General features: G+C 43.3%; 1 protein-coding gene across 1 annotated transcript in view; it reads right to left on the bottom strand.

Moving 5' to 3' along the window:
- Positions 1-4915: 4915 nt before the first annotated feature.
- Positions 4916-25544, bottom strand: part of LOC129825481 (protein phosphatase 1 regulatory subunit 14C-like) — a 55874-nt gene continuing 35245 nt past the window's right edge. The window contains exons 3-4 of the mRNA XM_055885615.1: positions 23475-23507; positions 4916-11773 (exon numbers count right to left, since the gene is read on the bottom strand). Of these exons, the coding sequence (XP_055741590.1) occupies positions 11699-11773; positions 23475-23507 (108 nt within the window). The 3' untranslated portion in view covers positions 4916-11698. The remainder of the gene's footprint in view (positions 11774-23474; positions 23508-25544) is intronic.

Genomic DNA, 25544 nt, shown 5'->3' with positions numbered 1-25544 from the left:
CCGTTATCATCAATTGTCCTCACATTCACCTTGCAGTTCCAATTATTCATCCACCCCCCCCCCCCCCCCCCCCCCCTGTGCGTGCTCCCCGACAGCCATGCAGCGAAACTGGGTCACGGGATTTAAAGGAGCAGCGACTCTGTAACGGTTTCCGCCTCCGTCAAACGTCTACTGCTTCCCCAACCGCAGTAGCAGCAATCCAGCGTAGAGGCAGTGAACCACGTCCCTGAATCGGGAGACATTGTGATTTTACTGTGTCCCTGAATCAGGAGACATTCATTGGGATTTTACTGTGTCCCTGAAACAGGAGACATTGTGATTTTACTGTGTCCCTGAATCAGGAGACATTGTGATTTTACTGTGTCCCTGAATCAGGAGACATTCATTGTGATTTTACTGTGTCCCTGAATCAGGAGACATTGTGATTTTACTGTGTCCCTGAATCAGGAGACATTGTGATTTTACTGTGTCCCTGAATCAGGAGACATTCATTGTGATTTTACTGTGGTATATAAAAGGACCCTGTCATGCACACACACACATTTTCCCTAACCCCTAACCTTACGATAACCTGAAAACCTAACCTAAACCTAATCCTAGATCCTAATCCTGAACCTAATTCTAATCCTAACACTAAATCTAACCTTAACCCTAAACCTAATCCTAGCTCCTAATCCTGAACCTAATTCTAATCCTAACACTAAATCTAACCTTAATCCTAAACCTAATCCTAGCTCCTAATCCTGAATCTAATTCTAACCCTAACACTAATTCTAACCTTAACCCTAAACCTAATCCTAGCTCCTAATCCTGAACCTAATTCTAAACCTAACACTAAATCTAACCTTAACCCTAAACCTAATCCTAGCTCCTAATCCTGAACCTAATTCTAAACCTAACACTAATTCTAACCTTAACCCTTAAACCTCTTGAAATAGCATTTGACATTGTGGGGACTAACAAAATGTCCTGAGTTGGTCAAATTTTGTTTGTTTACTATTCTTGTGGGGACTTCTGGTCCTCACAAGTATAGTTAAACACGTACACACACACACACACACACACACACACACACACACACACACACACACACACACACACACACACACACACACACACACACACACACACACACACACACACACACACACACACACACACACACACACACACACACACACACAGGAGCACCGGTACTCTTTATTGAGACTACACTATAGACTATAGACTACACTACGACACCAGCCGTATAGGACACCAGCTGTATAGGACACCAGCTGTATAGGACACCAGCCGTATAGGACACCAGCTGTATAGGACACCAGCTGTATAGGACATCCTCATTGACTGCACACACACACACACACACACACACACACACACACACGTACGCACACACACACACACACACACACGCTTAGCACAGTGCTCAGCGCATAACACAAATGATCAGTAATATGTAAATGAGGCAGCAGTTAAACCGGGCCATGTCTCTGAGTGAGGCAGGAAGCTCTGAGTGAGGCAGGAAGCTCTGAGTGAGGCAGGAAGCTCTGAGTGAGGCAGGAAGCTCTGAGTGTGGCAGGAAGCTCTGAGTGAGGCAGGACGCTCTGAGTGAGGCAGGACGCTCTGAGTGAGGCAGGAAGCTCTGAGTGAGGCAGGACGCTCTGAGTGAGGCAGGAAGCTCTGAGTGAGGCAGGAAGCTCTGAGTGAGGCAGGAAGCTCTGAGTGAGGCAGGAAGCTCTGAGTGAGGCAGGACGCTCTGAGTGAGGCAGGACGCTCTGAGTGAGGCAGGACGCTCTGAGTGAGGCAGGACGCTCTGAGTGAGGCAGGACGCTCTGAGTGAGGCAGGACGCTCTCGGAGTGTGGCAGGAAGCTCTCGGAGTGATGCAGGAAGCTCTCGGGGTGTGGTAGGAAGCTCTCGGAGTGATGCAGGAAGCTCTCGGGGTGTGGCAGGAAGCTCTCGGAGTGTGGCAGGAAGCTCTCGGAGTGTGGCAGGAAGCTCTCGGAGTGTGGCCGGAAGCTCTCGGAGTGATGCAGAAAGCTCTCGGAGTGTGGCAGTAAGCTCTCGGAGTGTGGCAGGAAGCTCCCGGAGTGATGCAGAAAGCAAATAGTTACTTTGTTAGTGAATATGAGTAGACTACACTATAGACTACACTATAGACTAAACTATAGACTACAGACTACACTATAGACTACACTATAGACTACACTGTAGACTATAGACTACACTATAGACTATAGACTACACTATAGACTACAGTCTACACTATAGACTACAGACTACACTATAGACTAAACTATAGACTACAGACTACACTATAGACTATAGACTACACTATAGACTACACTATAGACTAAACTATAGACTACAGTCTACACTATAGACTACAGACTACACTATAGACTACAGACTACACTATAGTCTACACTATAGACTATAGACTACACTATAGACTACACTATAGACTACACTGTAGACTATAGACTACACTATAGACTACACTATAGACTATAGACTACACTATAGACTACAGTCTACACTATAGACTACAGACTACACTATAGACTAAACTATAGACTACAGACTACACTATAGACTATAGACTACACTATAGACTATAGACTACACTATAGACTACACTGTAGACTATAGACTACACTATAGACTACACTCTAGACTATAGACTACACTATAGACTACACTATAGACTATAGACTACACTATAGACTACACTATAGACTACACTGTAGACTATAGACTACACTATAGACTACACTATAGACTATAGACTACACTATAGACTACAGTCTACACTATAGACTACAGACTACACTATAGACTAAACTATAGACTACAGACTACACTATAGACTATAGACTACACTATAGACTATAGACTATAGACTAAACTATAGACTACAGTCTACACTATAGACTATAGACTACACTGTAGACTATAGACTACACTATAGACTACACTTTAGACTATAGACTACACTATAGACTACAGTCTACACTATAGACTACACTATAGACTACACTCTAGACTACACTCTAGACTATAGACTACATTATAGACTATAGACTACACTCTAGACTATAGACTACACTATAGACTATAGACTACACTCTAGACTATAGACTACACTATAGACTACACTATAGACTATATACTACACTATAGACTATAGACTACACTATAGACAATAGACTACACTCTAGACTATATACTACACTATAGACTATAGACTACACTATAGACTATAGACTACACTATAGACTACACTGTAGACTATAGACTACACTATATACTATAGACTACACTATAGACTACACTATAGACTACACTATATACTATAGACTACACTATAGACTATAGACTACGCTATAGACTATAGACTACACTATAGACTACACTATAGACTACACTATAGACTATAGACTACACTATAGACTATAGACTACACTATAGACTACACTATAGACTATAGACTACACTATAGACTATAGACTACACTATAGACTATAGACTACACTATATACTATAGACTACACTATAGACTACAGACTACACTATAGACTACACTATATACTATAGACTACACTATAGACTATAGACTACACTATAGACTATAGACTACACTATAGACTACACTATAGACTACACTATAGACTATAGACTACACTATATACTATAGACTAAACTATAGACTATAGACTACACTATAGACTATAGACTACACTATAGACTACACTAATAGACTACAGACTCCTCAGGTCAGTGACAGGGAACAGGGAGGTCAGACAGACTCCTCTGGTCAGTGACAGTGAGGTCAGACAGACTCCTCTGGTCAGTGACAGGGAACAGGGAGGTCAGACAGACTCCTCTGGTCAGTGACAGTGAGGTCAGACAGACTCCTCTGGTCAGTGACAGGGAACAGTGAGGTCAGACAGACTCCTCTGGTCAGTGACAGTGAGGTCAGACAGACTCCTCTGGTCAGTGACAGGGAACAGTGAGGTCAGACAGACTCCTCTGGTCAGTGACAGTGAGGTCAGACAGACTCCTCTGGTCAGTGACAGGGAACAGGGAGGTCAGACAGACTCCTCTGGTCAGTGACAGTGAGGTCAGACAGACTCCTCTGGTCAGTGACAGGGAACAGGGAGGTCAGACAGACTCCTCTGGTCAGTGACAGGGAACAGGGAGGTCAGACAGACTCCTCTGGTCAGTGACAGGGAACAGGGAGGTCAGACAGACTCCTCTGGTCAGTGACAGGGAACAGGGAGGTCAGACAGACTCCTCTGGTCAGTGACAGGGAACAGGGAGGTCAGACAGACTCCTCTGGTCAGTGACAGGGAACAGGGAGGTCAGACAGACTCCTCTGGTCAGTGACAGGGAACAGGGAGGTCAGACAGACTCCTCTGGTCAGTGACAGTGAGGTCAGACAGACTCCTCTGGTCAGTGACAGTGAGGTCAGACAGACTCCTCTGGTCAGTGACAGTGAGGTCAGACAGACTCCTCTGGTCAGTGACAGTGAGGTCAGACAGACTCCTCTGGTCAGTGACAGGGAACAGGGAGGTCAGACAGACTCCTCTGGTCAGTGACAGGGAACAGGGAGGTCAGACAGACTCCTCTGGTCAGTGACAGGGAACAGGGAGGTCAGACAGACTCCTCTGGTCAGTGACAGTGAGGTCAGACAGACTCCTCTGGTCAGTGACAGTGAGGTCAGACAGACTCCTCTGGTCAGTGACAGTGAGGTCAGACAGACTCCTCTGGTCAGTGACAGTGAGGTCAGACAGACTCCTCTGGTCAGTGACAGGGAACAGGGAGGTCAGACAGACTCCTCTGGTCAGTGATAATGAAATGAAGCAGTGATTCAGGATTCCTCATATCTGTGGTAAATAACTTCAGGAACACTTGTCATGTCAAACTGTCTCTTTATTGTAACGCCGCACATTACAGTTTAAAAACAAAGACGCTTGGCGTAAAGGTACACAAAACAACATTTCTGTAGTATAATCTTCATAATAAGTTATATAAAAAATAAAATAAAGAAGTGTTAAATAATAAGATTCTGGGTCAATAAAATGTGTCCCGGATCAAGCTAGTAAAACATGAACACTGAAAGCTCTCCGAACAGACCGACACAGACTACCAAAATACTTCTTCACGTAATCATGGAAGTACCAAAATACTTCTTCACGTAATCATGGAAGTACCAAAATAATGTACATCGTCAGTCTATAGCCCTGAACGAACAGTTTGCTGAAAGAGAGAAACCAACAGGCATCCTAAAGACAAAACGCCAGGAAACCAAGGGTGCATCTACTTAGTCTGTTGTGGCTTCCTCTCCTCATCTCCTTGTCTCCTCTCCTTATCTTAATCTGAACTGATCTGAGGAACACAGATTTAAGTGAAAACAAAATGGCTTTACTTAGGTCGCACCTGTCCAGCTTTTTCACGTCAGTGAAGATGGAGGAGAGGAGATATTTTTTGGGGGACTATTTAGATGCCCTAAAACATCCGTACCAATCCAGGCTGACTTCACACCTCACAAAGCCCTGTCATCAATCGACACTAGACCCTATCACCAAACCGAACGAGAAGAAGATGAATTAAAACAGCACCATACTATGTCCTGGTTTTCTGAAGAAGTTATTATGTGATCGTCACAAAGTTTTCAACACTAAAAGGTCTACAGCAGCATTTATCAAACTATGGGGTCGCGACCCCGCGCGGGGTCACCTGATTTGAAAACGGGGGTCGCGAAACTATGAAATAAAAACAATAAAAATAACGTAGTCCTGCTTTAGTCTTCACTAGAGGAAGTTCACTAACGTAGTCTTCACTAGAGGAAGTTCACTAACGTTGTCTTGACTAGAGGAAGTTCACTAACGTAGTCTTGACTAGAGGAAGTTCACTAACGTAGTCTTGACTAGAGGAAGTTCACTAACGTAGTCCTGCTTTAGTCTTCACTAGAGGAAGTTCACTAACGTAGTCCTGCTTTAGTCTTCACTAGAGGAAGTTCACTAACGTAGTCTTCACTAGAGGAAGTTCACTAACGTAGTCCTGCTTTAGTCTTCACTAGAGGAAGTTCACTAACGTAGTCCTGCTTTAGTCTTCACTAGAGGAAGTTCACTAACAACGCTTTTGTCTTTGGCAGCTGTAGTTCTAGCACAGAGCAGGGTCGGGGACCACTTCCATTTCAAGTCAGACCCTTCAGGGATCATCTGAACTGAAATGGGCCGTGGCCCCCTCCCTACTACAGCGTAGCGATTGTATCGGAGCGGACTGAGGGGTTCTGAGTCTAGTTGGTATTACAGAAGAAGCGGATATATATCCACAATAAATAACATTAAAATCCTCCACTATAGAAAGCTGAGGTTATTTCACATAAAAAGTATAAAAAACAATGTATTCCTATATTAATAATAGGATGTAACGGAGCCTAAGGTTCAGCGTCTCGTGGAAGAGGGGTCTCTTCTTCTCAGGTTCTATTCTGTCACACAGATGATGCTTCTTCTATATGTGTGACATCACATGACCTACGACCCCTGTACCGAGGTGAGTGAACCAGGCATTTTAAAATGTCATTTCAGAGCTCTGAGAGTGTTGTATTTGTGCTTGCCCACATACATTTAAAATCAGCTATGTTAGGTCGTTACGTCACTAACTATCAACAGGAAGTGACATCATTGACTATCAACATGAAATTACAATTAACTGTCAACAGGAAATGGCTGCGGAGTTAACAGCGGACGTTGTGTGTCGTGACCAGCTCAAGACCGCCAATCCCTAAGCTATGTCAATAAATCAAGCTCCCTAAGCTATGTCAATAAATCAAGCTCCCTAAGCTTTGTCAATAAATCCAGCTCCCTAAGCTATGTCAATAAATCAAGCTCCCAAAACTATGTCAATAAATCCAGCTCCCTAAGCTATGTCAATAAATCAAGCTCCCAAAACTATGTCAATAAATCCATCTCCCTAAACTATGTCAATAAATCCAGCTCCCTAAACTATGTCAATAAATCCAGCTCCCTAAACTATGTCAATAAATCCAGCTCCCTAAACTATGTCAATAAATCCAGCTCCCTAACCTGTCAATAAATCCATCTCCCTAACCTGTCAATAAATCCAGCTCCCTAAATTAGGTCAGTAAATCGAGCTCCCTAAACTATGTCAATAAATCAAGCTCCCTAAACTGTCAATAAATCAAGCTCCCTAAGTTATGTCAATAAATCCATCTCCCTAAACTATGTCAATAAATCCAGCTCCCTAAACTATGTCAATAAATCCAGCTCCCTAAACTATGTCAATAAATCCAGCTCCCTAAACTATGTCAATAAATCCAGCTCCCTAACCTGTCAATAAATCCATCTCCCTAACCTGTCAATAAATCCAGCTCCCTAAATTAGGTCAGTAAATCGAGCTCCCTAAACTATGTCAATAAATCAAGCTCCCTAAACTGTCAATAAATCAAGCTCCCTAAGTTATGTCAATAAATCAAGCTCCCTAACCTGTCAATAAATCCAGCTCCCTAAGCTATGTCAATAAATCAAGCTCCCTAAGCTATGTCAATAAATCCAGCTCCCAAAACCATGTCAATAAATCAAGCTCCCTAAGATATGTCAATAAATCCAGCTCCCTAAACTATGTCAATAAATCAAGCTCCCTAAATTACGTCAATAAATCCAGCTCCCTAAACTAAGTCAATAAATCCAGCTCCCTCAGCTAAGTCAATAAATCCAGCTCCCTAAGCTGTCAATAAATCAAGTTCCCTAAGCTATGTCAATAAATCCAGCTCCCTAAGCTATGTCAATAAATCAAGCTCCCTAAGCTATGTCAATAAATCAAGCTCCCTAAGCTATGTCAATAAATCCAGCTCCCTAAGCTATATCAATAAATCAAGCTCCCTAAGCTATGTCAATAAATCCATCTCCCTAACCTGTCAATAAATCCAGCTCCCTAAATTAGGTCAGTAAATCCAGCTCCCTAAACTATGTCAATAAATCCAGCTCCCTAAACTATGTCAATAAATCCAGCTCCCTAAACTGTCAATAAATCCAGCTCCCTAAGCTATGTCAATAAATCAAGCTCCCTAAGCTATGTCAATAAATCAAGCTCCCTAAGCTATGTCAATAAATCCAGCTCCCTAAGCTATATCAATAAATCAAGCTCCCTAAGCTATGTCAATAAATCCATCTCCCTAACCTGTCAATAAATCCATCTCCCTAAACGATGTCAATAAATCCAGCTCCCCAAAGTACGTCAATAAATCCATCTCCCTAAACTGTCAATAAATCCAGCTCCCTAAATTAGGTCAGTAAATCCAGCTCCCTAAACTATGTCAATAATCCAGCTCCCTAAACTGTCAATAAATCCAGCACCCTAAGCTATGTCAATAAATCCATCTCCCTAAGCTATGTCAATAAATCCATCTCCCTAAACGATGTCAATAAATCCATCTCCCTAAGCTATGTCAATAAATCCATCTCCCTAAACGATGTCAATAAATCCATCTCCCTAAGCTATGTCAATAAATCCAGCTCCCTAAACGATGTCAATAAATCCATCTCCCTAAACGATGTCAATAAATCCAGCTCCCTAAACTATGTTAATAAATCCATCTCCCTAAACGATGTCAATAAATCCAGCTCCCCAAAGTACGTCAAAAAATCCAGCTCCCTAAGCTATGTCAATAAATCCAGCTCCCTAAACTGTCAATAAATCCTGATTAAAACAATTGGGGATGTAGCTAAGTAATATTGTAAATATACTGAACAAAAATACTGTAAATATACTGAACAAAAATACTGTAAATATACTGAACAAAAATATAAACACAACAAATTAAAATATTTCAGTCAGTTTAAATAAATAAATTAGGCCCTAATTTTGTAATACAGATATGTAGCTGTTGGTCATAGATACCTTTAAAAAAAGATAGGACTTGTGGCTCAGATCCAGTCAGTATCTGGTCTGATCACCATCTGCCTCACGCAGCGCGACACATCACCTTCGCATAGAGTTGATCAGGCTGTTGATTGTAGGCTGTGGAATGTTGTCCCACTCCTCTTCAATGGCTGTGTGAAGTTGCTGGATATTGTCGGGAACTGGAACACGCTGTCGTACACGTCGATCCAGAGCATCCCAAACATGCTCAGTGAGTGACATGTCTGGTGAGTACGCAGGCCATGGAAGAACTGGGACATTTTCAGCTTCCAGGAATTGTGTACAGATCCTTGCGACACGGGGCAGTGCATTATCATGCTGAAACATGAGGTGATGGCGGCGGATGAATGGAACGACAACGGGCCTTAGGATCTCGTCATGGTATCTCTGTGCATTCAAATTTCCACCGATAAAATTTTAATTGTGTTCGTTGACCTAGCTTATGCCTGCCCATACCGTAACCCCACCGCCACCATGGGGCACTCTGTTCACAACGTTGACATCAGCAAACAGCTCACCCACACGACGCCATACACGCTGTCTGCCATCTGCCCGGTACAGTTGAAACTGGGATTATTCCGTGAAGAGCACACTTCTCTAGCGTGCCAGTGGCCATTGAAGGTGAGCATTTGCCCACTGAAGTCGGTTACGACGCCAAACTGCAGTCAGGTCAAGACCCTGGTGAGGACGACGAGCAGATGAGCTTCCCTGAGACGGTTTCTGATAGTTTGTGCAGAAAATCTTCGGTTGTGCAAACCCACAGTTTCATCAGCTGTCTGGGGGACTGGTCTCAGATGATCCCGCAGGATGTAGAGGTCCTGGGCTGGCGTGCTTACACGTGGTCTACGTTTGTGAGGCCGGTTGGACATACTGCCAAATTCTCTAAAACTGCATTGAAGGCTGCTTATGGTAGAGAAATGCACATTAATTTCTCTGGCAACAGCTCTGGTGGACATTTCTGCAGTCAGTACGCCAATTGCACGCTCCCTCAAAACTCGAGACATCTGTGGCATTGTGATGTGCAACAAAACTGCACATTTTTGAGTGGCCTTTTATTGTCCCCAGCACAAGGTGCACCTGTGTAATGATCATGCTGTTTAATCAGCTTCTTGATATGCCACACCTGTCAGGTGGATGGATTATCTTGGAAACGAGAAATGCTCACTAACAGGGATGTAAACTAATCTGTGAACAACATTTTAGAATAAAATAAGCTTTTGAAGCTTATGTAACATTTTTTTTTTCTTTGTATTTATATATTTTTTCTCCCCAATTGGTAGTTACAGTCTTGTCCCATCGCTGCAACTCTCCTACGCACTTGGGAGAGGCGAAGGTCGAAAGCCATACGTCCTCCAAAATACAACCCAGCCAAGCCGCACTGCTTCTTGACACACCGCTCGCTTAACCCGGAAGCCAACCGCACCGTGTCGGAGGAAACACCGTCCAGCTGGTGAACGAAGTCAGCCCGCAGGCGGCCGGCCCGCAACAAGGCCGGGCTAGAGCCCGATGGGCCAAGGAAATCCCGGCCGGCCAAACCCTCGCCTAACCCGGACGACGCTGGGCCAATTGTGCGCCGCCTCATGGGTCTCCCGGTCACGGTCGGCTGTGACACAGCCTGGGATCGAACCCGGGGCTGTAGTTTGACCGCTGAGCCACTCGGGAGGCCCTCGTATGGAACCAACTCTTTACATGTTGCGTTGATATTTTTGTTCAGTTTAATATAAAAAATATTTTTAAAAATTAAAACCCCTCTGGAAATATATTAAAAGTCTATAGTTAGTTAATGGCTGCTGGGGTACAGTGGGGGATTGGGAGGAGAGAGAGGGGAAGTGGATATCAAGTGTTGAGTTGTGTTGTGTTGTGGTTGTCATGTGCTGCAGGGGCGGACAGGGACCAGAAATCGGCCCAGAAATGTCTAACACACCGGCCCATTTTGTTCCTTGAGGCTACCCCATTATTAGCCAGATAATGATCATTTTGCACAAAAAAAAACTAAGTTAGACAGGCCCACTGGGCTAAAAATGGACCAGCCCATGTTGCATTTGCCCGAAATGCCAGATGGCCAGTCCGCCCCTGATGTATTGTGTTATGTAGTGAGTTGTGTTGTATTGTGTTATGTAGTGGTTATGATTTGGTTGTGATGATGTGTTATGGCTGTTCAGTTGTGTAATGCTGAGTATTGTTGTCATGTCTGTGGAGTAGAGCAGGGGTCACCATAGAGTTGAGTAGAGCAGGGGTCACCATAGAGTTGAGTAGAGCAGGGGTCACCATAGAGTTGAGTAGAGCAGGAGTCACCATAGAGTTGAGTAGAGCAGGGCGTTTCCCAAACACGGTCCTGGGACCCAGGTTGCACCTTTAGGTTTTTAGAATTAAAACCGCTGATTTAAATAATCAAAGCTTGATGATGAGTCGGTTATTTAAATCAGCTGTGTAGTGGGCAAAAATAGAGAAATACAACTGGTATGATAGATTCTATCGGCTGTATTTCTATATATATATATAAAAAATAAAAAAAAGTTATACATCTTGAAAACTTGATTGCTAACATGCAAAACATTTTGGGACTGTATCAACAATGAAACAAACACCAACATATATTTTTTTGCGGGGAGGAGTTTTCCTTTAAGGGATAATGGGGGATAATGTCACTGAGCTATGGGACGGTCCATGTAGTCGAGTTGCAGGAGATGCGGTTGAGATGAGTTTGAATTGTCTCTACTTGTCCAGAGCTGGTTGAGTTGACGTCCATTATAGACCCTTCTTGGTGGGAGCAGTGAGTTTCCTCATTCCTCTTATCCTCCCTAACAACTCACTGACAAAGACCTGCAGAGAAAAAGAGACAGACAGAGAGACAGAGACAGAGACAGAGAGAGAGACAGAGACAGAGACAGAGAGAGAGAGAGAGACACACAGAGACAGAGAGAGAGAGACAGAGAGAGAGATAGAGAGACAGAGACACAGAAAGAGAGAGAGAGAGAGAGAGAGAGAGAGAGACAGAGACACAGAGAGAGAGAGAGAGAGAGAGAGAGAGAGAGAGAGAGAGAGAGAGAGAGAGAGAGAGACACAGAGAGAGACAGAGACAGAGACAGACAGAGAGAGAGATAGAGGACAGAGAGAGAGACAGATTAATTAGGTCAGTCTTTGAAGATGATGATGTTGTACTCTGACAGCCTCAGTCCTAATCGGTTACAATGTTACAATCACTACAGAGTCACTGTCTATCTGAACCCTGTGTTACTCTGCTAATAACTCTACAGTCTGCAGGACATCTCTCTATAACAGGTGAAGTCCCTGCAGGACATCTCTCTATAACAGGTGAAGTCAGTACATCTCTCTATAACAGGTGAAGTCCCTGCTGTACATCTCTCTATAACAGGTGAAGTCCCTGCTGTACATCTCTCTATAACAGGTGAAGTCAGTACATCTCTCTATAACAGGTGAAGTCCCTGCTGTACATCTCTCTATAACAGGTGAAGTCAGTACACCTCTCTATAACAGGTGAAGTCCCTGCTTGTACATCTCTCTATAACAGGTGAAGTCCCTGCTGTACATCTCTCTATAACAGGTGAAGTCCCTGCTGTACATCTCTCTATAACAGGTGAAGTCAGTACATCTCTCTATAACAGGTGAAGTCAGTACATCTCTCTATAACAGGTGAAGTCCCTGCTGTACATCTCTCTATACAGGTGAAGTCCCTGCTGTACATCTCTCTATAACAGGTGAAGTCAGTACATCTCTCTATACAGGTGAAGTCCCTGCTGTACATCTCTCTATAACAGGTGAAGTCCCTGCTGTACATCTCTCTATAACAGGTGATGTCCCTGCTGTACATCTCTCTATAACAGGTGAAGTCCCTCCTGTACATCTCTCTATAACAGGTGAAGTCCCTGCTGTACATCTCTCTATAACAGGTGAAGTCCCTGCTGTACATCTCTCTATAACAGGTGATGTCCCTGCTGTACATCTCTCTATAACAGGTGAAGTCAGTACATCTCTCTATAACAGGTGAAGTCAGTACATCTCTCTATAACAGGTGAAGTCCCTGCTGTACATCTCTCTATAACAGGTGAAGTCCCTGCTGTACATCTCTCTATAACAGGTGAAGTCCCTGCTGTACATCTCTCTATAACAGGTGAAGTCCCTGCTGTACATCTCTCTATAACAGGTGAAGTCCCTGCTGTACATCTCTCTATAACAGGTGAAGTCAGTACATCTCTCTATAACAGGTGAAGTCCCTGCTGTACATCTCTCTATAACAGGTGAAGTCCCTGCTGTACATCTCTCTATAACAGGTGAAGTCCCTGCTGTACATCTCTCTATAACAGGTGAAGTCAGTACATCTCTCTATAACAGGTGATGTCCCTGCTGTACATCTCTCTATAACAGGTGAAGTCCCTGCTGTACATCTCTCTATAACAGGTGAAGTCCCTGCTGTACATCTCTCTATAACAGGTGAAGTCCCTGCTGTACATCTCTCTATAACAGGTGAAGTCAGTACATCTCTCTATAACAGGTGAAGTCAGTACATCTCTCTATAACAGGTGAAGTCCCTGCTGTACATCTCTCTATACAGGTGAAGTCCCTGCTGTACATCTCTCTATAACAGGTGAAGTCAGTACATCTCTCTATACAGGTGAAGTCCCTGCTGTACATCTCTCTATAACAGGTGAAGTCCCTGCTGTACATCTCTCTATAACAGGTGAAGTCCCTGCTGTACATCTCTCTATAACAGGTGAAGTCCCTGCTGTACATCTCTCTATAACAGGTGAAGTCCCTGCTGTACATCTCTCTATAACAGGTGAAGTCCCTGCTGTACATCTCTCTATAACAGGTGAAGTCCCTGTTGTACATCTCTCTATAACAGGTGAAGTCAGTACATCTCTCTATAACAGGTGAAGTCCCTGCTGTACATCTCTCTATAACAGGTGAAGTCCCTGTTGTACATCTCTCTATAACAGGTGAAGTCAGTACATCTCTCTATAACAGGTGAAGTCAGTACATCTCTCTATAACAGGTGAAGTCCCTGCTGTACATCTCTCTATAACAGGTGAAGTCCCTGCTGTACATCTCTCTATAACAGGTGAAGTCCCTGCTGTACATCTCTCTATAACAGGTGAAGTCCCTGCTGTACATCTCTCTATAACAGGTGAAGTCCCTGCTGTACATCTCTCTATAACAGGTGAAGTCAGTACATCTCTCTATAACAGGTGAAGTCCCTGCTGTACATCTCTCTATAACAGGTGAAGTCCCTGCTGTACATCTCTCTATAACAGGTGAAGTCCCTGCTGTACATCTCTCTATAACAGGTGAAGTCAGTACATCTCTCTATAACAGGTGATGTCCCTGCTGTACATCTCTCTATAACAGGTGAAGTCCCTGCTGTACATCTCTCTATAACAGGTGAAGTCCCTGCTGTACATCTCTCTATAACAGGTGAAGTCCCTCCTGTACATCTCTCTATAACAGGTGAAGTCCCTGCTATACATCTCTCTATAACAGGTGAAGTCCCTGCTGTACATCTCTCTATAACAGGTGAAGTCCCTGCTATACATCTCTCTATAACAGGTGAAGTCCCTGCTGTACATCTCTCTATAACAGGTGAAGTCCCTGCTGTACATCTCTCTATAACAGGTGAAGTCCCTGCTGTACATCTCTCTATAACAGGTGAAGTCCCTGCTGTACATCTCTCTATAACAGGTGAAGTCCCTGCTGTACATCTCTCTATAACAGGTGAAGTCAGTACATCTCTCTATACAGGTGAAGTCCCTGCTGTACATCTCTCTATAACAGGTGAAGTCCCTGCTGTACATCTCTCTATAACAGGTGAAGTCCCTGCTGTACATCTCTCTATAACAGGTGAAGTCCCTGCTATACATCTCTCTATAACAGGTGAAGTCCCTGCTGTACATTGCAATAGAAGTTTGCCCCCAATGCAATTCTGAAGTTTAAACATCTACAGACGTTTTGTTGTTGTTGTCGTGTCAAATTAACAAATTATTGTCTTTGTTGAGTTTATATAAACAATGTTCCAACGTTGTTTATCATTATCTCGTCGAATTGTGGTTGAATGATTCCACTATTTTCCTTGAAAAAAAAAAAAAAAAAGGCGAACAGCCGAATCCACTGTTGTTTGTTCACGCTAATGTTGTTTGTTCACGCTAATGTTGTTTGTTCACGCTAATGTTGTTTGTTCACGCTAATGTTGTTTGTTCACGCTAATGTTGTTTGTTCACGGTAATGGTGTTTGTTCACGCTAATGTTGTTTGTTCACGCTAATGTTGTTTGTTCACGCTAATGTTGTTTGTTCACGCTAATGTTGTTTGTTCACGCAAATGTTGTTTGTTCACGCAAATGTTGTTTGTTCACGCAAATGTTGTTTGTTCACGCTAATGTTGTTTGTTCACGCTAATGTTGTTTGTTCACGCTAATGTTGTTTGTTCACGCTAATGTTGTTTGTTCACGCAAATGTTGTTTGTTCACGCTAATGTTGTTTGTTCACGCTAATGTTGTTTGTTCACGCTGATGTTGTTTGTTCACGCTAATGTTGTTTGTTCACGGTAATGGTGTTTGTTCACGCTGATGTTGTTTGTTCACGGTAATGGTGTTTGTTCACGCCAATGTTGTTTGTTCACGCCAATGTTGTTTGTTCACGCTAATGTTGTTTGTTCACGCTAATGGTGTTTGTTCACACTAATGTTGTTTGTTCACGCTAATGTTGTTTGTTCACGCTAATGTTGTTTGTTCACGCTAATGTTGTTTGTTCACGCAAATGTTGTTGTTCACGCTAATGTTGTTTGTTCACGCTAATGTTGTTTGTTCACGCTAATGTTGTTTGTTCACACTAATGTTGTTTGTTCACGCTAATGTTGTTTGTTCACGCTAATGTTGTTTGTTCACGCTAATGTTGTTTGTTCACGCAAATGTTGTTGTTCACGCTAATGTTGTTTGTTCACGGTAATGATGTTTGTTCACGCAAATGTTGTTTGTTCACGCTAATGTTGTTTGTTCACGCTAATGTTGTTTGTTCACGGTAATGGTGTTTGTTCACGCTAATGTTGTTTGTTCACGCTAATGTTGTTTGTTCACGCTAATGTTGTTTGTTCACGCTAATGTTGTTTGTTCACGGTAATGGTGTTTGTTCACGCTAATGTTGTTTGTTCACGCTAATGTTGTTTGTTCACGCTAATGGTGTTTGTTCACACTAATGTTGTTTGTTCACGCTAATGTTGTTTGTTCACGCTAATGTTGTTTGTTCACGCTAATGTTGTTTGTTCACGCAAATGTTGTTGTTCACGCTAATGTTGTTCACGCTAATGTTGTTTGTTCACGGTAATGGTGTTTGTTCACGCAAATGTTGTTTGTTCACGCTAATGTTGTTTGTTCACGGTAATGGTGTTTGTTCACGCTAATGTTGTTTGTTCACAGTAATGGTGTTTGTTCACGCTAATGGTGTTTGTTCACACTAATGTTGTTTGTTCACGCTAATGTTGTTTGTTCACGCAAATTATGTTGTTCACGGTAATGTTGTTCACGCTAATGTTGCTCCTCACGCTAATGTTGCTCACGCTAATGTTGCTCACGCTAAAGTTGCTCACGCTAATGTTGCTCACGCTAATGTTGCTCACTCTAATGTTGCTCACGCTAATGTTGCTCACGCTAATGTTGCTCACGCTAATGTTGCTCACGTTAATGTTGCTCACGTTAATGTTGTTCACGCTAATGTTGCTCACGCTAATGTTGCTCACTCTAATGTTGTTCACGCTAATGTTGCTCACGCTATTGTTGTTCACGCTAATGCTGCTCACGTTAATGTTGCTCACGTTAATGTTGTTCACGCTAATGTTGCTCACGCTAATGTTGCTCACGCTAATGTTGCTCACGCTAATGTTGCTCACGCTAATGTTGTTCACGACACACGTAAAATCCCGGTGTCTTGGGACAACATTTTATAGGTAGAAGGATATTAAACAACTTCGTGAAATTTGAGTATGATGTTTATTTATTCAACAAATGATGTTAAAATGTTCAACAGCATACTTTCATATGAAAGTCCAATTCAATCATTAGGACATGCAACGCTGAGTCAGCCCTCTTTAGCCATGCTAGCTAGCTATAACGTTGGACGAGATGTACAGTACCAGTCAAAAGTTTGGACACACCCACTCATTCAAGGGGTTTTCTTTATTTTTGACTATTTTCTACATTGTAGAATAATAGTGAAGACATCAAAACTATGAAATAATACATATGGAATCATGTAGTAACCAAAAAAGTGTTAAACAAATCAAAATATATTTGATATTTTAGATTATTCAAAGTATGCACCCTTTGCTTTGCACGCTCTTGGCATTCTCTCAACCAGCTTCTTGAGGAATACTTTTCCAACACGCTTGAAGTAGCCACCCTTTGATTTTGACAGCTTTGCACACCCAACCAGCTTCACCTGGAATGCTGTTCCGACAGTCTTGAAGGAGTTCCCACATATGCTGAGCACTTGTTGGCCGCTTTTCCTTCACTCTGCGGTCCGACTCATCCCAAACCATCTTAAATGAGTTGAGGTCAGGTGATTGTGGAGGCCAGGTCATCTGATGCATCACTCTCCTTCTTGGTCAAATAGCCCTTACACAGCCTGGAGGTGTTTTGGGTCATTGCTTTTTATTTAATTTATTTATTTATTTAACAAGGCAAGTCAGTTAAGAACAAATTCTTATTTTCAATGACGGCCTACCGGGGAACAGTGGCTTAAATGCCTTGTTCAGGGGCAGCTAATCACTAGGCTCCGTGTCACCCCATTGTGCTGCTGAAAACAAATGATAGTCCCATAAAGCCCAAACCAGATGGGATGGTGTATTGCTGCAGAATGCTGTGGTAGCCATGCTGGTTAAGTGTGCCTTGAATTCTAAATAAATCACAGACAGTGTCACTAGCAAAGCACCCCCACACCATCACACCTCCTCCTCCATGCTTCACGGTGGGAACCACACATGCGGAGATCATCCATTCACCTACTCTGCGTCTCACAAAGACACGGCAGTTGGAACCAAAAACATAACATTTTGACCAAAGGACAGATTTCCACCTGTTCAAATGTCCATTTGCTCGTGTTTCTTGTCCCAAGCAAGTCTCTTCTTCTAATTGGTGTCCTTTAGTCGTGGTTTCTTTGCAGCAATTCAACCATGAAGGCCTGATTCACACAGTCTCCTCTGAACAGTTGATGTTGAGATGTGTCTGTTACTTTAACTCTGTGAAGCATTTATTTGGGCTGCGATCTGAGGTGCAGTTAACTCTAATGAATTTATCCTCTGCAGCAGAGTCTTCCTTTCCAGCTGGGTCTCCCTTTCCTGTGGCGCTCCTCACGAGAGCCATAATCATCACAGCGTTTAATGGTTTTCGCGACTTGAAGAAACATTCAGAGTTCTAATAACAACTCTCTGTGTCATCATCGAGCAGAGCCGTTGCTATGGATACTCACAGACACAGAGGGGGGGGAAAATAATGATGAGGGTGAAGAGTGACCACAACCACACAACTCATCCTACTCCTCCTCTGTTCCTCGGGTGATGTGGAGGTAAAACCCCAGGGCCCTGCATGTCCCCAGGCACCCTCTGTGATCGAAAAAGCCTTGTTTTCATGCATGTTAACATTAGAAGCCTCCTCCCTAAATTTGTTTTACTCACTGATTTAGCACACTCCGCCAACCCTGATGTCCTTGCCGTGTCTGAATCCTGGCTTAGGAAGGCCACCAAAAATTCTGAGATTTCCATACCCAACTACAACATTTTCTGTCAAGATAGAACTGCCAACGGGGGAGGAGTTGCAATCTACTGCAGAGATAGCCTACAAAGTTCTGTCATACTTTCCAGGTCTATGCCCAAACAGTTCGAATTTCTAATTTTAAAAATTAATCTCTCCAGAAATAAGTCTCTCACTGTTGCCGCCTGCTACCGACCCCCCTCAGCTCCCAGCTGTGCCCTGGACACCATCTGTGAATTGATCGCCCCCCATCTAGCTTCAGAGTTTGTTCTGTTAGGTGACCTAAACTGGGATATGCTTAACACCCCGGCAGTCCTACAATCTAAGCTTGATGCCCTCAATCTCACACAAATCATCAAGGAACCCACCAGGTACAACCCCAAATCCGTAAACATGGGCACCCTCATAGACATTATCCTGACCAACTTGCCCTCCAAATACACCTCTGCTGTCTTCAATCAGGATCTCAGCGATCACTGCCTCATTGCCTGTATCCGCCACGGGTCCACGGTCAAACGACCACCCCTCATCACTGTCAAACGCTCCCTAAAACACCCGGGTATCCTGGAAGGATATTGACCTCATCACGTCAGTTGAGGATGCCTGGTCTTTCTTTAAAAGTAACTTCCTCACCATCTTAGACAAGCATGCTCCGTTCAAAAAATGCAGAACTAAGAACAGATATAGTCCTAGGTTCACTCCAGACCTGACTGCCCTCGACCAGCACAAAAACATCCTGTGGCGAACTGCAATAGCATCGAAGAGCCCCCGCGATATGCAACTGTTCAGGGAAGTCAGGTACCAATACACGCAGTCAGTCAGGAAAGCAAAGGCCAGCTTTTTCAAGCAGAAATTTGCATCCTGTAGCTCTAACTCCAAAAGTTCTGGGACACTGTAAAGTCCATGGAAAACAAGAGCACCTCCTCCCAGCTGCCCACTGCACTGAGGCTAGGTAACACGGCCACCACCGATAAATCCGTGATAATCAAAGACTTCAACAAGCATTTCTCAACGGCTGGCTATGCCTTCCTCCTGGCTACTCCAACCTTGGCCAACAGCTCCCCCCCCCCCCCCCGCTGCTACTCGCCCAACCCTCCCCAGCTTCTCCTTTACCCAAATCCAGATAGCAGATGTTCTGAAAGAGCTGCAAAACCTGGACCCATACAAATCAGCTGGGCTTGACAATCTGGACCCTCTATTTCTGAAACTGTCCGCCGCCATTGTCGCACCCCCTATAACCAGCCTGTTCAACCTCTCCTTTGTATCATCTGAGATCCCCAAGGATTGGAAAGCTGCTGCGGTCATCCCCCTCTTCAAAGGGGGAGACACCCTGGACCCAAACTGTTACAGACCTATATCCATCCTGCCCTGCCTATCTAAGGTCTTCGAAAGCCAAGTCAACAAACAGATCACTGACCATCTCGAATCCCACCGTACCTTCTCCGCTGTGCAATCCGGTTTCCGAGCCGGTCACGGGTGCACCTCAGCCACGCTCAAGGTACTAAACAATATCATAACCGCCATCGATAAAAGACAGTACTGTGCAGCTGTCTTCATCGACCTGGCCAAGGCTTTCGACTCTGTCAATCACCATATTCTTATCGGCAGACTCGGTAGCCTCGGTTTTTCTAATGACTGCCTTGCCTGGTTCACCAACTACTTTGCAGACAGAGTTCAGTGTGTCAAATCGGAGGGCATGTTGTCCGGTCCTCTGGCAGTCTCTATGGGGGTACCACAGGGTTCAATTCTCGGGCCGACTCTTTTCTCTGTATATATCAATGTTGTTGCTCTTGCTGCGGGCGATTCCCTGATCCACCTCTACGCAGACGACACAATTCTGTATACTTCTGGCCCTTCCTTGGACACTGTGCTATCTAACCTCCAAACGAGCTTCAATGCCATACAACACTCCTTCCGTGGCCTCCAACTGCTCTTAAACGCTAGTAAAACCAAATGTATGCTTTTCAACCGGTCGCTGCCTGCACCCGCACGCCCGACTAGCATCACCACCCTGGATGGTTCCGACCTAGAATATGTGGACATCTATAAGTACCTAGGTGTCTGGCTAGACTGCAAACTCTCCTTCCAGACTCATATCAAACATCTCCAATCCAAAATCAAATCTAGAGTCGGCTTTCTATTTCGCAACAAAGCCTCCTTCACTCACGCAGCCAAACTTACCCTAGTAAAACTGACTATCCTACCGATCCTCGACTTCGGCGATATCATCCACAAAATAGCTTCCAATACTCTACTCAGCAAACTGGATGCAGTTTATCACAGTGCCATCCGTTTTGTTACTAAAGCACCTTATACGACCCACCACTGCGACCTGTATGCTCTAGTCGGCTGGCCCTCGCTACATGTTCGTCTTCAGACCCACTGGCTCCAGGTCATCTACAAGGCTATGCTAGGTAAAGCGCCGCCTTATCTCAGTTCACTGGTCACGATGGCAACACCCACCCGTAGCATGCGCTCCAGCAGGTATATCTCACTGATCATCCCTAAAGCCAAAACCTCATTTGGCCGCCTTTCCTTCCAGTTCTCTGCTGCCTGCGACTGGAACGAATTGCAAAAATCTCTGAAGTTGGAGACTTTTATCTCCCTCACCAACTTTAAACATCTGCTATCTGAGCAGCTAACCGATCGCTGCAGCTGTACATAGTCCATCGGTATATAGCCCACCCAATTTACCTACCTCATCCCCATACTGTTTTTATTTATTTACTTTTCTGCTCTTTTGCACACCAGTATCTCTACTTGCACATGATCATCTGATGATTTATCACTCCAGTGTTAATCTGCTAAATTGTAATGATTCGCTCCTATGGCCTATTTATTGCCTACCTCCTCATGCCTTTTGCACACATTGTATATAGATTCAGTTTTTTCCCCCTACTATGTTATTGACTTGTTTATTGTTTACTCCATGTGTAACTCTGTGTTGTTGTCTGTTCACACTGCTATGCTTTATCTTGGCCAGGTCGCAGTTGCAAATGAGAACTTGTTCTCAACTAGCCTACCTGGTTAAATAAAGGTGAAATAAAAAAACAAAAACAACTACTGACCACAACCATATAATTACTGACTACAACCACACAACTACTGACCACAACTACTGACCACAACTACTGACCACAACCACACAACAACTGACCACAACTACTGACCACAACCACACAACTACTGACCACAACCATATAATTACTGACTACAACCACACAACTACTGACCACAACCACACAACTACTGACCACAACTACTGACCACAACTACTGACCACAACCACACAACAACTGACCACAACTACTGACCACAACTACACAACTACTGACCACAACCACACAACTACTGACCACAAATACACAACTACTGACCACAACCACACAACTACTGACCACAACCATATAATTACTGACTACAACCACACAACTACTGACCACAACCACACAACTACTGACCACAACTACTGACAACAACCACACAACTACTGACCACAACTACACAACTACTGACCACAACCACACAACAACTGACCACAACCACACAACTACTGACCACAACCACACAACTACTGACCACAACCACACAACTACTGACCACAACTACTGACCACAACCACACAACTACTGACCACAACTACTGACCACAACTACTGACCACAACAACTGACCACAACCACACAACTACTGACCACGACTACTGACCACAACCACACAACTACTGACCACAACCACACAACTACTGACCACAATCACACAACTACTGACCACAACCACACAACTACTGACCACAACTACTGACCACAACAACTGACCACAACCACACAACTACTGACCACAACTACTGACCACAACCACACAACTACTGACCATAACTACACAACTACTGACCACAACCACACAACTACTGACCACAACTACTGACCACAACCACACAACAACTGACCACAACTACTGACCACAACCACACAACTACTGACCACAACCACACAACTACTGACCACAACTACTGACCACAAAACTACTGACCACAACTACTGACTACAACCACACAACTACTGACCACAACCACACAACTACTGACCACAACCACACAACTACTGACCACAACCACACAACTACTGACCACAACTACTGACCACAACCACACAACTACTGACCACAACCACACAACTACTGACCACAACCACTGACCACAACCACACAACTACTGACCACAACCACACAACTACTGACCACAACAACTGACCACAACCACACAACTACTGACCACAACTACTGACAACAACCACACAACAACTGACCACAACCACACAACTACTGACCACAACTACTGACAACAACCACACAACTACTGACCACAACTACACAACTACTGACCACAACCACACAACAACTGACCACAACCACACAACTACTGACCACAACCACACAACTACTGACCACAACCACACAACTACTGACCACAACTACTGACCACAACCACACAACTACTGACCACAACTACTGACCACAACTACTGACCACAACAACTGACCACAACCACACAACTACTGACCACGACTACTGACCACAACTACTGACCACAACCACACAACTACTGACCACAACTACTGACCACAACTCCTGACCAGTCAGAATGGGGTTGCTGTGTGCAGAGTGAGATTTTTTCACAAAACAGCCCGCCCCGTGTGTGAGTGAGAGAAATAGAGAGAGAGTGAGAGAGTGAGAGAGAGAGAAAGAGAGAGAGAGAGCCCACTACTACTCACCTCCGTGGGTTTATAGCAGTCCATTAAAGATTCCTGTTGAGAGAGAGGGACAATATGTGTTTTTATGTTCCATGTCAAGAAAGTTCCTATGCAGTATTATGAAGCATTATGGAGTTCCTATGCAGTATTATGAAGCATTATGGAGTTCCTATGCAGTATTATGAAGCATTATGGAGTTCCTATGCAGTATTATGAAGCATTATGCAGTTCCTATGCAGTATTATGAAGCATTATGCAGTTCCTATGCAGTATTATGAAGCATTATGCAGTTCCTATGCAGTATTATGAAGCATGATGCAGTTCCTATGTAGTATTGTGAAGCATTATGCAGTTCCTATGCAGTATTATGAAGCATGATGCAGTTCCTATGTAGTATTATGAAGCATTATGCAGTTCCTATGCAGTATTATGAAGCATGATGCAGTTCCTATGTAGTATTGTGAAGCATTATGCAGTTCCTATGCAGTATTATGAAGCATGATGCAGTTCCTATGTAGTATTGTGAAGCATTATGCAGTTCCTATGCAGTATTATGAAGCATTATGCAGTTCCTATGCAGTATTATGCTGTTCCTATGCAGTATTATGAAGCATTATGGAGTTCCTATGCAGTATTATGAAGCATTATGGAGTTCCTATGCAGTATTATGAAGCATTATGCAGTTCCTATGCAGTTTATGAAGCATTATGCAGTTCCTATGCAGTATTATGAAGCATGATGCAGTTCCTATTTAGTATTGTGAAGCATTATGCAGTTCCTATGCAGTATTATGAAGCATGATGCAGTTCCTATGTAGTATTATGAAGCATGATGCAGTTCCTATGTAGTATTGTGAAGCATTATGCAGTTCCTATGCAGTATTATGAAGCATGATGCAGTTCCTATGTAGTATTATGAAGCATTATGCAGTTCCTATGCAGTATTATGAAACATGATGCAGTTCCTATGTAGTATTGTGAAGCATTATGCAGTTCCTATGCAGTATTATGAAGCATGATGCAGTTCCTATGTAGTATTGTGAAGCATTATGCAGTTCCTATGCAGTATTATGAAGCATTATGCAGTTCCTATGCAGTATTATGCTGTTCCTATGCAGTATTATGAAGCATTATGGAGTTCCTATGCAGTATTATGAAGCATTATGGAGTTCCTATGCAGTATTATGAAGCATTATGCAGTTCCTATGCAGTATTATGAAGCATTATGCAGTTCCTATGCAGTATTATGAAGCATTATGCAGTTCCTATGCAGTATTATGAAGCATGATGCAGTTCCTATGTAGTATTGTGAAGCATTATGCAGTTCCTATGCAGTATTATGAAGCATGATGCAGTTCCTATGTAGTATTATGAAGCATTATGCAGTTCCTATGCAGTATTATGAAGCATGATGCAGTTCCTATGTAGTATTGTGAAGCATTATGCAGTTCCTATGCAGTATTATGAAGCATTATGCTGTTCCTATGCAGTATTATGCTGTTCCTATGCAGTATTATGAAGCATTATGCAGTTCCTATGCAGTATTATGAAGCATTATGCAGTTCCTATGCAGTATTATGAAGCATTATGCAGTTCCTATGCAGTATTATGAAGCATTATGCAGTTCCTATGCAGTATTATGAAGCATTATGCAGTTCCTATGCAGTATTATGCAGTTCCTATGCAGTATTATGAAGCATTATGCAGTTCCTACGCAATATTATGAAGCATTATGCAGTTCCTATGCGGTATTATGAAGCATTATGCAGTTCATATGCAGTATTGTGAAGAATTATGCAGTATTAGGAAGCATTATGCAGTTCCAATGCAGTATTAGGAAGCATTATGCAGTTCCTATGCAGTATTATGAAGCATGATGCAGTTCCTATGCAGTATTATGAAGCATTATGCAGTTCCTATGCAGTATTATGAAGCATTATGCAGTTCCTATGCAGTATTATGAAGCATGATGCAGTTCCTATGTAGTATTGTGAAGCATTATGCAGTTCCTATGCAGTATTATGAAGCATGATGCAGTTCCTATGTAGTATTATGAAGCATTATGCAGTTCCTATGCAGTATTATGAAGCAT

Source organism: Salvelinus fontinalis, chromosome 27, assembly GCF_029448725.1.
Source record: "Salvelinus fontinalis isolate EN_2023a chromosome 27, ASM2944872v1, whole genome shotgun sequence".
NCBI lineage: Eukaryota > Metazoa > Chordata > Actinopteri > Salmoniformes > Salmonidae > Salvelinus > Salvelinus fontinalis.
The sequence above is the reverse complement of the archived record's forward strand: the minus strand, read 5'-3'. Positions and strand labels throughout refer to the sequence as shown.